General features: G+C 42.5%; 1 protein-coding gene across 4 annotated transcripts in view; it reads right to left on the minus strand.

Annotated features, from left to right (window-relative positions):
• The window catches only part of ccnt2a (cyclin T2a), a 44862-nt gene extending 33585 nt beyond the window's left edge, over positions 1–11277 (minus strand). For 3 of the 4 annotated variants that reach the window (XR_009511530.1, XM_059966263.1, XM_059966265.1), the window contains exons 1-2: positions 11085–11277; positions 8779–8860 (exon numbers count right to left, since the gene is read on the minus strand). Coding sequence is in view for 3 of the 4 variants with exons in the window: in XM_059966263.1 (XP_059822246.1) it covers positions 8779–8860; positions 11085–11239 (237 nt within the window). In the remaining variant the exon portion in view is untranslated. Of the gene's footprint in view, positions 1–8778; positions 8887–10028; positions 11038–11084 lie in introns of those variants that run through there. The other variant, XM_059966264.1, reaches the window with a different exon arrangement.
• Between the last annotated feature and the right edge of the window lie 5530 nt (positions 11278–16807).

Consider the following 16807-nt stretch of genomic DNA (forward strand, 5'->3'; position numbering starts at 1 on the left):
AGGCATGAGAAATCACAGTGAGAGCAACGCTGTAAGTTAATAGATAATCGATATATTGAACTAAGATGTTAAGGCTGATCCTGTTAGAGGTAACGACGGTAGATAATGTTTATGCTTTCGTTAGTTAAAGAGTCGCGGATAGTTTGCATGGAAGTGTATTTAAAGTAGTCAATGGAGCAGGTAAACTCTCCCTGTATACTGCACCTTAGTGTAATGTAGTTATAGTCACCTTTGCAAGTATTTACACTTGAAATGTGATATTAAGGAAGGAACAAATACTGTATCAATCTTGTATTGTTTTATCAACAGTTTTCACCATATGTTAATGTGAAGAGTGAACAGTAAATGGTTAATCTTACTGCGATCTGGTTCTTATTAACTGTGGTTTATCCGGACGTTAAATTCGGCGTTTCGTTACACCCGAAGGAGATCGTTACAGAAAACTATATCAGCAAGTTTGCTGACGATACTAAACTGGGTGGCAGTGTGACATGCGAAGAGGACGTTAGGAGAATACAGGGAGACTTGGATAGGCTGAGTGAGTGGGCAGATACTTGGCAGATGTCATTCAATGTGAATAAATGTGAAGTTATCCACTTTGGAAGCTGGAACAAGAGGGCAGAGTATTGTCTGAACGGTGTCGAGTTAGGTAAGGGAGAAATGCAAAGAGACCTAGGAGTCCTAGTTCACCAGTCAATGAAGGTGAATGAGCAAGTGCAACAGGCAGTGAAGAGGGCAAATGGAATGTTGGCCTTTGTTACAAGGGGAATTGAATACAAGAGCAAGGATGTTCTTTTGCATTTGTACAGGGCCCTGGTGAGACCACACCTGGAATATTGTGTACAGTTTTGGTCTCCAGGTTTAAGGAAGGACATTCTGGTAATTGAGGAAGTGCAGCGTAGATTCACTAGGTTGATTCCTGGGATGGCAGGGCTGTCTTACGCAGAGAGATTGGAGAGATTGGGCTTGTACACACTGGAATTGAGGAGATTGAGAGGGGATCTGATTGAAACGTTTAAGATAATTAAAGGATTTGATAGGATTGAGGCAGGAAATATGTTCCAGATGTTGGGAGAGTCCAGTACCAGAGGGCATGGATTGAGAATAAGAGGTCAGTTATTTAAAACAGAGTTGAGGAAGAGCTTCTTCTCCCAGAGTTGTGGAGGTGTGGAATGCACTGCCTCGGAAGACGGTGGAGGCCAATTCTCTGGATGCTTTCAAGAAGGAGCTGGATAGATATCTGATGGATAGGGGAATCAAGGGATATGGGGACAAGGCAGGGACTGGGTATTGATAGTGAATGATCAGCCATGATCTCAGAATGGTGGTGCAGACTCGAGGGGCCGAATGGTCTACTTCTGCACCTATTGTCTATTGTTAATACCCATCCCCCACCACACCAACTCAGATGTGCAAATTCCCGGGCCTTGTCAATTTCTGCCGCACTTGGATTCCCGATGTTGCCCTGCTCACCAAATCCCTCTCCCAAATGCAAGACTCCCTTTCAACTCTCAGAGCAGGCCCAACAGGATTTTGCTTCCCTCAAGCAAGCCCTGATATTGCACCCTTTCCTGGGTCGGCCCCTGTACGATCACAGTTTTGCACTCTCTGTGACGATCAAGGATGGGGAGTGCCACCGCCGTCCTTTCACAGATCCATGGGGATCGACAACAACCTGTTCCCTGCTTCTGCAAGAAACTCAATCTGGTAGCTTCTGGCTTACCTCCCTGCACTCAAATTCTCCCTGCAGTATACGATATGGTTCTAGCCACAAGTAACGTTACCTTGCACCAGCCAGCAGGCATACTCACCTCTCATGATGTAATCACCCTGAGCATCTGCCAAATTCAAGACCTTGTGCAGGTCTGCCACATTAGATACAAGGTCCTTCTCCTACAGAACCCCCATCTCAATTTTTCCCCCTGTCCTACTGTGAACACAGCCACCCTTTTAGAATGCCCAGTTGAGTGTCTAGATTCATTGTCCCAAGATTGTGCAACAATAAATCATCAATTGACAGAAGACCGACCTGACATGACTGACGTCCTCCCCACTAACCCAGACTTTGTCTTCTATGTCCTTTATAGACAGTGAAGGACAGCGCCGTGCAAAATATACTGTTGTTTCCGGCATAAAACTGTGGAGTCCGCTTCTTTTCTTTCTCCTCAGTTGGCGCAGCAAGCTGAACTCTTTACACTCTACTACAGCATGCATCCTAGCCACTAGGAAATCAGCCAATATTTTACACTCTTGATATGTCTTTGGAATTGCTCATGACTTCAGCCAACTTTGGAAAGCTAGGGGTTATATCACCTCCTCTGGTATGCCCATCACTAATAAAACTTACATCAACAACCTCCTGTCCACCATCTGTCTTCCTTCACAATTGGCCATTATTAAAAGCTCTGCACACATTAAGGGTACTACTGAGATCGACCATGGAAACAACAGAGCTGAGTGCTTTCCAAATGGCGAATCACCAGAATCCAGTTTCTGAATCAAAGGGTATGCCTGGAATTGAGAATGTGCGTGTTTTGTGGAGTAATGCCTCTGAAAAAGAGAACGCCACATGGGAATTGGCTGGATGTTTTTACTCACCAACTGAGGACCTCTGGCTTACTCCTGCCCGTTAGGTCTGCATACCTGAGACTACACTGGGCTATACTGTAGATTTTGTACATACCAATATTCACCTTGGCAAGGAGGGAATGGTAAGGCAATGTTTGGAATCATGACGGAGCCCAGATCTAGAGAAAGTAGCAGAGAATGTTGCTAGACGATTTCTGATATGCCAAGAACATAATCCAGGAAAAGGCACCCTATGCCCAAAGGGATATACACTGTTACCAAGATACCCTTTCTGCCAACTACAACTCGATTTTATCGAATTGCCTTGTGTGCACTGTTGTAAGTACTGTCTTATAATTGTTGATGTTTTTAGTAGATGGATTGAAGCATATCCCACCACAAATATCCAATTCTTCCAGTTATCCCCACTCTCCTGTCTTCTCCCCATACCCTTTGATGCCCTGGCTAATCAAGAACCTATCTCTGCCTTAAATACACCCAATGACTTGGCCTCCACAGCCGTTTGTGGCAGTCCACAGATTTACCATTCTTTGACTAAAGTAATTTCTCTGGATCTTTGTTCTAAATAGACATCCTTCAACCCTGAAGTCCTGCCCTCTTGTCCTATACTTCCTGACCATGGGAGGTAAGTTAGCCATTTCTCATCTGTTCAGGCCTTTTATCAATTTTAACAGAGCATTTCTATGAGAAACTCCCTTGTTCTCCTGAACTCCAAGGAATACAGCCAAAGAATTGCCAGATGTTCCTCATTCATTAACCTTTTCATTCCTGGAATCATTCTCACGAATCTTCTTTGAATCCTCTCCAACTCTCCAATGTCAGTATACCTTTTCTAAAATAAACAAAACTGCACACAATACTCCAAGTGTGGTCTCATGAGTGCCTTATAGTATCTGATAACAGCTCTCATTTTGTGGGTGAGCCAAAATGTAGCCAACTATGCCAGGCTCTGGGGATTAAACAGACATTCCATTGCTCCCACAGACTGCTGGCCTGATTGAAAGGGTTAATTGGATGCTGAAAAACAAATCGGCTAAATTAGGACAAGAAACTGGTCAAAACTGGCTCAAAGTGCTACCAATTGTCTTGTTCCAGATGAGCACTCATTATCAGATCAAACATGGGTATGTCGGCAGCTGAAACAGTATATGGCAGACCATTAAGAGCCCCCCTGGAAAGCTGCCTTGCCAACCCCAAAATTACCTGAGATGGACATGAATCAAATGTTGAACAAAATTATAGGGTACATCCTGGCACTAACCAAATCTCTGCATCCGCAGGTGAAGGAGGCCCACCGGGAAGGACAGGAACTGGAAAGTGAACATAGAGTTCATCCAGGAGATTTTCTTTTTCATAAAGAACTATCTTATAATGACGCTTGAGCCTCACTGGAAAGGACCAAGTGTTATTGACTACTCTGACGGCAGTCAAACTATAAGGACTTCTAAAATGGATATATCTAGCACACATCAAACGTGTGCAAACATGACTAAGCTACTACTGTCTATACTTGTAATCTTAAGCACTTGTCTTGTAGTAACCAGGCCAAACACCTTACTATCACTTTGCAATAGTTATGCTGGGAAAACTAAATCACCTGCCTGCTGGGTGTGTGCAGCGATTCCTCCCCATGGGAAAATAGGGGTTCCCCTAATAAGTCATTCTGCTGAACAGCAGTGAACAACGGTCTGGGACTTTTTTAAGACTAATGAGGCCCAAAATTGCACCAATGATGCGATTGGAGACTGTGGGTGCCACTGCGTTGGTTGCTACATTTTTCCCACCCTGGAAAAAGCCATCATATGGGGAGGTCAGACATCATGGCCCTCACCTATGTTAGATCTGACCAACCAGTGAATACTATCTGCTACTGTAATTTCAAAGGTAAGGGGACTTACTTTCTGGGCAATAGCACCTGTGCCATTTATAGAACAGCCAAACCACCGCGCCCCATGAACGGAACTCAATGGGTTTGCAGGGGAAGGGCCTACTTGTGGTTCCAGGAGATACAACCAGCCAATGGGACACCCAACAAGAAAGCAGAAATTGGATGGGATGCTGCTTCTGCCCTACGCTCACAGGTATATTTATACAAAGAGCACCCCCTAGAAGAAAGAGGACCTCAGAGAGACTGTGTCATAGATGAGGATAGAGACTGATGATGCGGAAAGCCGTTCGACCTATCCCAAGGGTTACTGTCCACCCTTACATGAATATGAAAATTAAGATGTACAACCCTGACATTGATAACCCTAGTTGTTATGGAATGACAAAAGGAGGGAATGAGGAATTATATGCAGAATTAAAAGGGCTAGCACTTGACTTATTGGCAGCTTGACAAGTCATTCTGTGAGAATAATGTATGAACAAAAAAAGAGTTTGCTCCATGAGAAGCTTCTCAGTCATCTTTATGTGACAACAATGTATATCAATAGCTCCAAACAGTATTCTGGGCTCAATTGGTTGCAGATTTTCTCAAGCTCAGTGAGCAGAGACTGTGTTGCCAACTCAGAATACAAGCTTGCTAATAAACAGTATGTACTTTTAAAGGAGACAGTTATTCCCTGGGTCTGAACCTAAAAGCCTCTGGTAGAGGGACAGATCGACATCTGGAAGGTCCAACGGCTGGCAAGTCAGTATCCTGGCAAAAAGTACTCCATGAAGACAAAAGAACACTCTAACCAACTCCACAAAAAGATCATTGAAAAGCACAAGTCAGTAGATGGATAAAAGAAAATTTCCAAGTCACTGAATATCTCTTGGAGTACAGTCAAGTCAATCATCAAGAAATAGAAAGAATATGGCACAACTGTAAATCTGCCTAGAGCAGCCTATCTTCAAAAACTGAGTGACTGCGCAAGGGGACTAGTGAGGCCACCAAGAGACCTATTAACAACTCTGGAGGAGTTAACTTCAGTGGCTGGGGTGGGAGAGCCTGCACACTTCACTAGTCGCAGTTTTATGGGAGAGTGGCAAAGAGAAAGCCACTGTCGAAAAACCTCACATGAAATCTCAGCTAGTTTGCCCAAAGGCCTGTAGGAGGCTGGAAGAGCATTATATGGTCTGATGAATGCAGCAAAATACAGGGAAGTCCTGATGCAGTCTGCTAGAGAACTGACTTGGAAGAAAATTCATTTCTCAGCAAGACAATAACCAAGCTAAAGCTACACAGGAATGACTTAAAAACAAAGTTAATGTCCTGAAGTGTCCAAGTCAGAGTCTAGAGCTCAAACCATTTGAGAATTTGTGGCTGGACTTGAAAAGAGCTGCTCCCTCTCTATCCCCATGCAATCTGACAGAGCTTGAGCAGTTTTGTAAAGAAATGAGGGAAAAATTGCAGTGCCCAGATATTAGGGACCTATCCGCATTGAAACAAGGCTGTAATTGCTCCTAAAGTACATCTACTAAATACTGACTGGGGGCGGGTGGGGGAAAGAAGGTGTAATTACGTGATTAATGTGTTAATATTTGTAAAAAATTTAGACCGATTTGTAGAAATTTGTTTTCACTTTGACACAAGATCCTTTTCTGTTTTTCAGTGTCAGAAAAGCTGAAGTAAACCCACTGTAATTCAATGTTGGAAAACAAAACATAAAAATTTCCAAGAGGATAAATACTTTTTATAGGCACAGTATATTAGTCTTGTTCACCATGGCCTATAGTCTATTACACAGGAAAGTGAAGGAAGTGATCAGATAATCTTTACTATCGAAAGGAGAAAATTTCAACCCACTGTCCCATTTATTGGCAGAATATGTAGAAATTACAAAAGCTGGTTAGAATGGTTGAATGGGCAGCTACAGGAAAAAGTTACTGTTCTTGCATAGAATGGAACCAAATAAGCTCGGCAATAACTTTAGCCTTTGGCTTTTCATTTCCTTCACCACCACATTTATGTAATAGGCCAAATAGTTCAGCATGATGTCAGTGCTGTTATCAAAATTTGTGTAATATATTGTACAGCAGCTCGAGTCCAGAGGCAGTTCCAGCATATACCAAATGCAAGCACAAGTCTCTTTCAATTGAAGGACAAGTGATAAATTAGGATGGCCCCCATTCTGCACCACTTAAGTGCTGTTCTTGGCTGATGAAAGAAACAAGGTACAAAACAGTGACCTTACAATCAAGAGCAACACAAGATCTGCCCTCTTGTTTTCCTCTTCCAAATACCTGAACTATGCAAAACCCCCATCACTGAAATGTTTCAAAGTGCTTCAAAGGCTACAGTACACACAAAATAACCCTTAAGCTGTTGCTCATCCCTAGTACTTTAATGACTTCAGCCTACACGGAATCGTTTAACCTTTCTGTTAATTGGCAATCTACTTGAAAGACCATTTAATTAGAATCCTTAACTGTACATGCTCTACCTTTAATACATATATCAAGAGAGCATGGAAAATTCTAGCAGCACACACAAAATGCTGGTGGAACACAGCAGGCCAGGCAGCATCTATAGGAAGCACAGTCGACATTTCGGCCCGAGACCCTTCGTCAGGACTAACTGAAAGATAGTAAGTGAGTTGGAAGCGGGAGGGGGAGGGAGAAATTCTAAATGATAGAAGACAGAAGGGGGTGGGATGAAGCTAAGAGCTGGGAAGGTGATGGGCAAAAAGGATACAGAGCTGGAGAAAGGAAAGGATCATGGGACGGGAAGCCTAGGAAGAAAGGGGGAGGGAAACACCAGAGGGAGATGGAAAACAGGCACGGAGTGATTGCGAGAGGGGCAGAGAGAGAGAAAAGGGGATGGGGTAAGACGGGGAGGAGGAGCACTAACAGAAATTAGAGAAATCAATGCTCTGGTAGCCAGAGCATACGTGTTCAGCGAAACGGTCTCCCAGTCTGTGTCGGGTCTCACCAATATATAAAAGGTCGCACCGGGTGCAGTATACCACAGCCGACTCACAGGTGAAGTATCGCCTCACCTGGAAGGACTGCTCGGTCCGCCAAAGAAAGCAGGATCCCCCAGTAGCCACACATTTTAATCCCATGTCTCATTCCCAATCTGATATATCTATCCATGGCCTCCTCTACTGTTAAGATGAAGCCACAGTCAGGTTGGAGGAACACCTTATATTGTCTGGGTAGCCTCCAACCTATGGCATGAACATTGATTTCTCTAATTTCTGTTAATGCCCCTCCTCCCCTTCTTACCCCATCCCTTATTTCCCCCTCCTTTTTTTCCTCTCTCTCTGCCCCTCTCACAATCACTCCTTGCCTGCTCTCAATCTCCCTCTGGTGCTCCCCTCCCCCTTTCGTTCTCCCTCGGCCTCCCGTCCCATGATCCTTTCCCTTCTCCAGCTCTGTATCCCTTTTGCCAGTCACCTTTCCAGCTCTTAGCTTCACCCCTCTCCCTCCTGTCTTCTATCATTTTGGATATCTCCCCACCCCCCCCCTACTTTCAAATATCTTACTATCTTTTCTTTCAGTTTGACCTGACAAAGGGTCTCCGTCTGAAATGTCGACAGTACTTCTTTCTATAGATGCTGCCTGGCCTGCTGCGTTTCACCAGCACTTTGAGTGTGTTGCTTGAATTTCCAGCACCTGCAGATTTCCTCATGTGATGGAAGTAATTCTGTTAAGCATACATACTTAGCAACTAGCAAATAGTGCTGTAGAGACACAAAAGATTAACCTGCAGACCAAAAACTGCAAGTAAAATGATCAGACAATGGGGATCTAAAACTACATATAAATGGATGTTTGCTGCTGACAAGTTTTATGTGAGCAGCTTCTAATGTGCCAGTGCACTTGGCAATGCATAGGTTGGGTAACTGAAAGCATTCACTCAATTGCACACTGCACAAAGATCCAAAAAGCTCAATATGTTGATCCATAATATGCACTCCAAACTATAAAAACTTAACACTAAAATGAACTCATTGTAGATAAATAAGATCCTCCTGTTAGCAGCGTGGATGATTTTTGTAATACATACTATATGAAGTTATAAAATTATTTGATGAATAAAATATACCTCTAAACTTAAGAATCATATAATTCAACATCATGGCTAGATAACAGGACAACTATTTTAACATTTACAAACTGCAGTCAAAGTATTAACTAAAAAGCTAAATATGTAATTAAACTAGCGGGCCAAACAAACTTTTACAAATTCTTTCAACATTCAGCCCACAATTGGTTAAAACTAAAATTTGTTCAAAAGTAAAAATTAAAAACACTTACATTTCTATGAAACCTTGTGAAAGAATGTTGCATATAAAATCTGTGCATATAAACAATTGCAGTGTTGATAGTTAATTGAGAGCTATAATGTGTGTCAAGGAAAGTGTGCTACAATAAAAACAAAAACTTGCTTCAAATTTTAATGAAATTGATAATGTAATTCAAAAATAAAGGTACTCAAACAAGGAAAACTAAAGATAACGGGCACAATCAATAGAAAACAATTCTAAAATGTTGAATTTGAAATGAACAAATCACTGATATTAATTGATTACTTACAACACTAAATACATCTTGGTCTAACTAATGCAGCAGGTTTATTTGATCCATTTCTTTGAAATGCAAAGATCTCCAAGGTCACTTAGTAAGACCTGTGTTTTAATTCAAATTATTGCTCTTATGATAATTTATGGAATGAATCATGACCCGCCTGTATGATTTTAGCAGTATTTACTTAGTTACAAAACAGTCTCCCACAGAAACCTATAGACTGAAGAAAATAATTCAAGCATTGGTGGGTCCAAGCAACAGGGCAGGGTTAGAGATTAAGGTTTTATCTATACTGAGATTACAGATAATTTTATATATTTTTGAAAAATTAAAAAGTTGTTGTAAAGATGTCAACTTTGTATGGAGCTGCTTAATCATGTGCTTGATTAAAGAAAATTGTAGCTGAATAACAGTAGGAATGCACCTTTACATTTTTAGCAGCTGAATTACTATTGCTGCAAAAAGCTCACAAAAATGGTAAATCAACCTGGTATTCCAATCTTGCAAAACAAGTCAGCCTCAATACTTTAAAAATAATTGACACAAAACGTTTATGAATAGAAGCTGCAAGTAAAATTGGCACAAATCATAACGTGATCAGCAAAATTATCAGGAACTATGTCAGGATTAACAATCTGCACTGACCACGCAGTTTGTTAATAAATATGTCACTCAATAAAGCTTTTCTTCCATTATTGAACCAGTGATTTTTAAAGTATGTTTTCAAAAGGAAAAAGAAATACAGCCAACCAAACACCTCTATTTACCACAAATCACTTTGGCAAATTACACAAAATATCTCCAGATGGTCAGTTGAGATCACAGTTCACGTATTAAACAACTAAAGGAACAACATTTCTTTTATTAGTCATGGAGAGAGGTGGATGGAGGGGGTAGGTGTTGCAGAAGAGAAAATGAAATATTTCCAACAAAAGCCTGAGCACACACATAATGGGTCAACAAGCCTACTTCTGCATTACCTCATATGCAAAACAACGGATATATACCAAATGGCACATAGGCAGCGACGTTTCAAGTCCTAAAGTGAAAATCAAACATTCCTCCAATTTATCAAAACAACGAAAAAGGCCAGTGTCATAACTGTAAAGAAGTCTCAGACGTTGGTGCAAATTCACACATTCTAACTTCAGCAAATTGTTATAAAGTATACACAGAAATACGTGCAGTTTATGCCACCGAAATCGCCAACTACACCAACAGAAAAATTACAATCTCGCCAGAGAACGTAAAAATGAAATACTTCGTATGTTGGAAAAACAAATTAAACACTGAATATGGTTTAAAAGCATCACAGATCATGCAACATTTGCGGAGAGAATCGATTTCATCAGAAGCAGTTTTCATCAACAGTAGGCTATAATTTAAAAAAACTCATCCTGGATGCTCTGACCTACAATTCATTAACTTATTTTAAATAAACTTCGCGTAAAACCTTGCCAATCGTCATTTTTACACATTCAAAGACATCTGCTAACTAAAGAGGTAACCGAGAGGCAAAGGGTTTCTCTCTTATTCATCGGCTGAAGCATGGCGTCGTGAACATTATTCCACCGGTCTGACGGGGCAGCCATGTTGTCTTTTGTGCCTCTTGTTGCACCACCTGTTCCTGTTCCAGTTGCAGTTCCACTCTGCCGGCCTCTCCGTGTACCCCTCTTCTCTCCCCTCCCAACTACCCACACGGATAAGTAAAATTAAATAACCCACAACAAGGCCGAGCTAAAGGATTCCTTCTCTCAGCAGGAAACCGCAACAAGGCGCCGCCAAACCCCGATTACAAGGCGCGGTGAATGCGGCCCGGTTTCCCGTTGAAAAATGGGCACTTTCCCCGAAGAGGCAGGGATTTCAAACCCGTGTGGGCTCTGCATCCCAGAGGGCCGGTGTGAGCCCGCTCGGCCGCCTGTGCCGAGTGCCCAAGCCCTCTGTTCGCCGGGCCCAGTAGGCGCCGCCATGTCAAGCAGGCCAGGCCTCACGCCCGCCGCCTCGCCTCTCTTCAAAGGTAATAATGGCAAGGATACACGTTCAGCCGCTGTCCCATGTCCTGGACCAGGTTGGCGGCCTGTTGACGGTACGACAGCTCCTTGTCGGTATCTATCCCGCACCGCCGCGACGGCGTGTTCTCCAGCTGCTCCCGGGTGAAATACCATTTTGATGATGCGGTTGAAGCTGCCATTTACCCGACACCCAGACCAATTCCCAGCGTGGCACACTGCGCATGCGGCCGCCTGAGCGCACAATCACCGGACGTGAGGTAACACGTCTCGGATCATAGCAGGGTCACTTTGCAGTGTATGCTGGGATTTGTCGTTTGGGGTGTAAAGCAAAAGCGACCATAAGGCGAAGTAGTGCTCAGGGCTCGTCGGTTCACAGAAAACATTTGATCATCATGTGTTTTATTCAGATATAGCTTTGCATTCCATTTAAAAAATAATAATAAAAGTTTCTAATAGACTGCGATAATTCAAGAAACAAATTCCCCTTCGCGAGGTACGCATCTGCAACAGAAGGTAAACTCAGGATACCCTATTCAATAGTCTAACTAAAATATCTTTATTTTTTAATAGGTGTAAATGGAAGTGTATAACGTTGTATAAAGTGTGATGTGTATTTGAATCTGATGCTGCAATATTGTACCATCGGGAGTCAACAGGCACTGCAGGAAAAGATACATCCATTTCCTGAAAACATCGCCCTTACTTATCTAATAACACAAAAATGTACTTTTGGAGTTATAGAGAAGGACAGCACACAAACAGGCCCATCTTTGGCCCATCTAGCCCATGCCACAACCATATAAACTGCCTACTCCCATTGACCTACACTGGGACCATATCCTCACTATTCATGTACCTATCCAAACTTCTTTTAAAGGGTAAAATTGAGATTGCATGCATCACCTGTGCTGGCAGTTCATTCCACTCTCTCAGGACCCTCTGAATGAAGAAGTTACCCCTCATGTTTCCTTTAAACTCACTTTTTACTCTTATCCCATGACAGCTGGTTGTAGTCCCACCCAACCTCAGTGGAAAAAGCCGCCTAGTATTTAATCTATCTATACAACAGTTAATTCCTTTTAATATCAGAAAAGGTATACAGTATACAACCTGAAATTCTTTTTCTCCACAGACATCCTCAGAATAGAAGAAAAACCTCCAAAGGATGAATAACAGAAAAAAGACATGAACCCCCAAAGCTCCCTGCCCCCCCTCCCACCCACAAGCAGCGTCAACTCTCCCTCTCTCCAAACTATTCTAGCATACAGCATCACATTCCCACCCCCCACCCCCATTCAAGCAACAGTAAAGCCCTCATGGAGAGACCATGCTCTCCAGTCCTTCAAAAAATAACTTAAACATTTCAGCATCCACACGCTCTCTCTCACTAACAAGGGGAAGACAAATATCACTCCTTCAACAGTCACTATTTTGATGTTACAGTCAGTCTGAAGTATTGCTTTTTTATTTTGAGTTCTCCGACTTGAGAATCAGCAAACCGATTACCGAGTGCTGAGCTCACCGATGGTCACTCTCACTGTCTTTAATGTTATGGCTCTTGCTATGCTTCATAATTTTGTAAATCTCTGTCAAATCTCCTCTCAATCACTACGTTCTAAAGAATACAGTACTAACTTATTCAATCTTTCCTTATAACTCAGGTCCTCCAGACCTGGTAACATCCTTGTAAGTTTTTCTCTGCACTCTTTTAACCTTGCTTACATCTTTCCTGTCAGTTGGTGACCAAAACTGTACACAATACTCCACATTAAGCCTCACCAACATCTTAAACAACTTAAACATAACATCTTCTGTACTCAATAGAAGGAACATGTTACTCTATAATAGTTATTGTTTTATTTGCTAACCTTTATTCATATGTTTACTTGTTTATAGTGTGTTATATTGTTTTAATTGTCAATATTTATCAATTATTATTTTTCTTTTGTAGTAACTTCAAGTTCAATAATTTTTTATATAAATACAAGCGATTCTGCTGTTGCTGGAAATCCAGAGCAACACATACAAAATGCTAGAGGAACTCAGCAGATCAGGCAGCATCCATGGCAATGAATTAAACAGTCAACATTTCAGTCCAAGACCTTTCTTCAGGACTGGTTTAATGTAATTTCCAGTACACAAGTGTAAAGGAGAACAAAATAATTGTTACTCCAGATACAATGCAGCACAAAGACACAATAAGATAAAAAACACAATATATATAAAATCTTAAGATAGATTATATAGATAGATTGATTGTATGACCATAAAGTGATGCTTGGCACTGGTGTGTCTGTGTATAAGGTGAGTCTGACAAGAAAATGATAAAGTAGTGGTGTGGGGGGTGTGGAGGGGTGGGTTAGTAGGTGGAGGTGTTGATCAGCCTTATTGCTTGGGAAAAGTAACTGCTTCTGAGTCTGGTGGTTTGGGGGTGTCCTGGTGGGAGTGTGATAAACAGTTCTTGAGCAGGGTGGTTGGGATCCTTCATGATGTTACTGGCTCTTTTCTGGCATCTTTCTGTATATATGTCCTCGATTGTGGGTAATCTGATGCTGGTGATGCATTGGGCAGTTTTGACTAACTTGCGGAGCCTTCCTGTGCACAGCAGTGCAGTTTCCAAACCATGCATTCATGCAGCATGTTCAGATGCTTTTTACTGCCCATCTATAGAAAGTTGTGAGTAGAGATGAACATAGTCCAGCTTGCTTCAGCCTCCTCAGAAAGTAGAAGCTTCGTTGAACTTCCCTGATTGTGTAGGATGTGTTCTGGGACCATGAGAGGTTGTATGCGATGAGTACTCCCAAGAGTTTGAAACTGCTCTCGGTTTCCACTGCTATGCTGCCGATGTAAAGAGGCATGTGAGTGGTGTGCATTTTCCTGAAGTCAATAACCATCTCCTTTATCTTGTTGACATTGAGGAAGAGGTTACTTGCTTGGCACAAAGCCTTGCCATATCATTGTTAGCGATGAGCCCCATCACTGTTTTGTCATTGGCGAACTTACAAACTGATTTCTCAGGTGTTTAACTGTGCAGCCATGTAAGGAAATTACAGTGTTACAGTAGCATTACAAGTGCATGGAAATACAATATTAGAAGAGAAGTAAGAAGAATAAATAAAATACTAAGTTATCTTAAACAGTCTAACAGGAGGAGGAGTCATCACTTCCCTGGCTTTAGGTTGACTGATTATAGAGCCTCATGGCCAAGGGTAAGAAGTGCTCATTGGAGCAGCACAGTTGTTTCTGTCTATTATTGAAAAAGTGCTCCTCTTTTCAGCCAAGATGACATGCAGAGGGTAAGAAACATTGTCCAGAATTTCCAAGATTTTTCATAGACCGAGGAATAGGAGTTTGTTCACCAAGGTCTGTGGAACAATAGTGTTGAATGCTGAACTGAAATCCAGAAACAGCTTTCTGACATAAGTGTCTTTGTTTTTTTGGTGTGTCAGGGCCAAGTGTATGGCAGATGCTATGACATTTGTCTTAGACCATTTCTGTTGGTAAGCATATTGGTGAGTGTTTGATGTTACAGGAATGGTGCTCTGCTGAAAGGTCTCGGCCCAAATCATTGACTGTACCCTTTTCCATAGATGCTGCCTGGCCTGCTGAGTTCCTCCAGTATTTTGTGTGAGTTGCTTGGATTTCCAGCATCTCCAGGTTTTCTCTTGTTTATGAATGGAGTTTTTGATATGTGCCATTACCAGTCATTCAAAGCACTTCATTTAGTTCTAATGTTCGTTGGTACAGGTGATGATGTTAGTTGATTTGAAGCATGCAGGCACAGCAGCCTGGATGAGTAAAGTGTTGAAGACTTCTCTGGATTCAACCTGTCCAATGACATCTTTTATAATCCTACTGATTCCTACAATATCCTACCTTGGCATCTCACCGTGGCGTAGGAGTGACACTGGCCGAACATCAGCGAAGTACGGCAGAGATTCGTTTGCTGGCAGGTCTAACTTAGCTGTGAAGGTGATGTTCCATCGGTATACGTGGCTAGCTAAGTCAAGGAGGTAAGCATGCCTTTGCTACTTTGTAGGTTATGCCTCTTCAGGCAAAGGCTGCACCCAGCGAGGACACCGGCAGCAGGGCGTCTGATGGTGTCTGTGGCAGATGAATCCGAAAGGGTCAGTGGTACAGCCACCTTGTGACATGCGAAGGAACCAGAGTACTGGTCAACATGTGACATCACTAGACTAGTTAGTTGTTACTGCGGGGCAGCTTCCTTATCCGCTAAGTCTGTCACACTCCTGTGTACCACTTAGCATCAGATTTGGAAGCCCAGAGAGACTACGGTGAGGGCATGACACCGTCTGTCTTATTACTGTGCAAGGTGTGTTGGAGTAAACTCTCAGCACAGTCAACATCGAAATCGATGGACAGTCGAAGAAGAAGATTCCCAAAGCTATCTTGACCATGTCTCTTCCCACCCTGTCTCCTGCAACAATTTTATTCTCTTTTCTCAATTTCTTTGTCTCTGCCACATTTGTTTCCAATATGTGTTTCCCCTTCCTCCATCATTGATGGTGCCTTCACCCGTATCTCCTCCATTTCCCAGACACCTGTGCTCACCCCATTTTCCTGTTGTGTCAACGGGGATAGAGTTCTTGTCCTCACCTACAACCCTGTGAGTGTCTATATTCAGCACGTCATTCTCTGCAACTTTTAATTCCAATTCCCATTCCTGCCTGACGTTTTGGTCCATAGCTTCCTCTTTTATCATGATGAGGCTACCCTCAGGGTGGAGGAGCAATCCCTCATATTCTTCCTACGTAGCCTCCAACCTGATGACATGAACAGATTTCTCCTTCCGGTTATACTATTTTCTTTTTTTTTCTTTTCCCCTCCCCTTTTGCTTTTCTTCTTGCCTCTTTTCCTCGCCTGCTGATCACCTCCCCTGGTGCCTCTCTTTCTCTTTCTCCTATGGTCCACTCTTCTCTCCTATCAATAGGTACATTTAATGTCAGAGAAATGTACTGTATACAATATGCATCCTTAATTTTTTTTCCTTCGCAAATCCACGAAAACAGGAGTATCCCAAAGAATGAATGACGGTTAAATGTTAGAACCCCAAAGCCACTCCCAGCTCCCCCTACCACACACAAGCAGGAGCAAGGCAACAACCCCCCCCCACCCACCCCCCACCAGCAAAAAAGCATAAGCATCCTCCACTGAACACTCAAACATGCAGCAAAGCATCAATAAATTCACAGACTTAGAGTACCCCAAAGACTACTCGTTCACCTGGTAATTCGACATACCACAGGCTCTCTGTCTCTCCCTAATAGGGAAAAAGAGGCGTCCCTATTTCACAGCGAGAGGGGAGACATAACAAAACAACTCGCTGGTTTATGGTGTTAAAAGTCTGTTGCGTCACTTTTTCTGAGCTCTGTGCCCAAAGAACTTGGGTCTCGGCAACAGCCAGCAGCCAGCTCCCTGCTTTCTATGTTCATGCCATCAGGTTGGAGGCTACCTAGAAAGAATATGAGGGATTGCTCCTCCATCCTGAGGGTGGCCTCATCATGGAAAATCTGGCACTCTGAAGACACACTAGTCTTCTAGGCTGCATCCTTGGCATATCAAAAAGTGGCCAGTCATGAGACCCCAAGAGTGGGTGCAATTTCCGCAAAGAACCGAAGTCAGCATGTAACTCCAGATCAAGGTTTTTAAAAGAACCCTGAAAAAGAGATATTAAAGATAGTGTTACATACCCAGTGGGTATCTTGTGACTGTCTTATGACCATGAT

This window comes from Hypanus sabinus, chromosome 4, assembly GCF_030144855.1.
Source record: "Hypanus sabinus isolate sHypSab1 chromosome 4, sHypSab1.hap1, whole genome shotgun sequence".
NCBI lineage: Eukaryota > Metazoa > Chordata > Chondrichthyes > Myliobatiformes > Dasyatidae > Hypanus > Hypanus sabinus.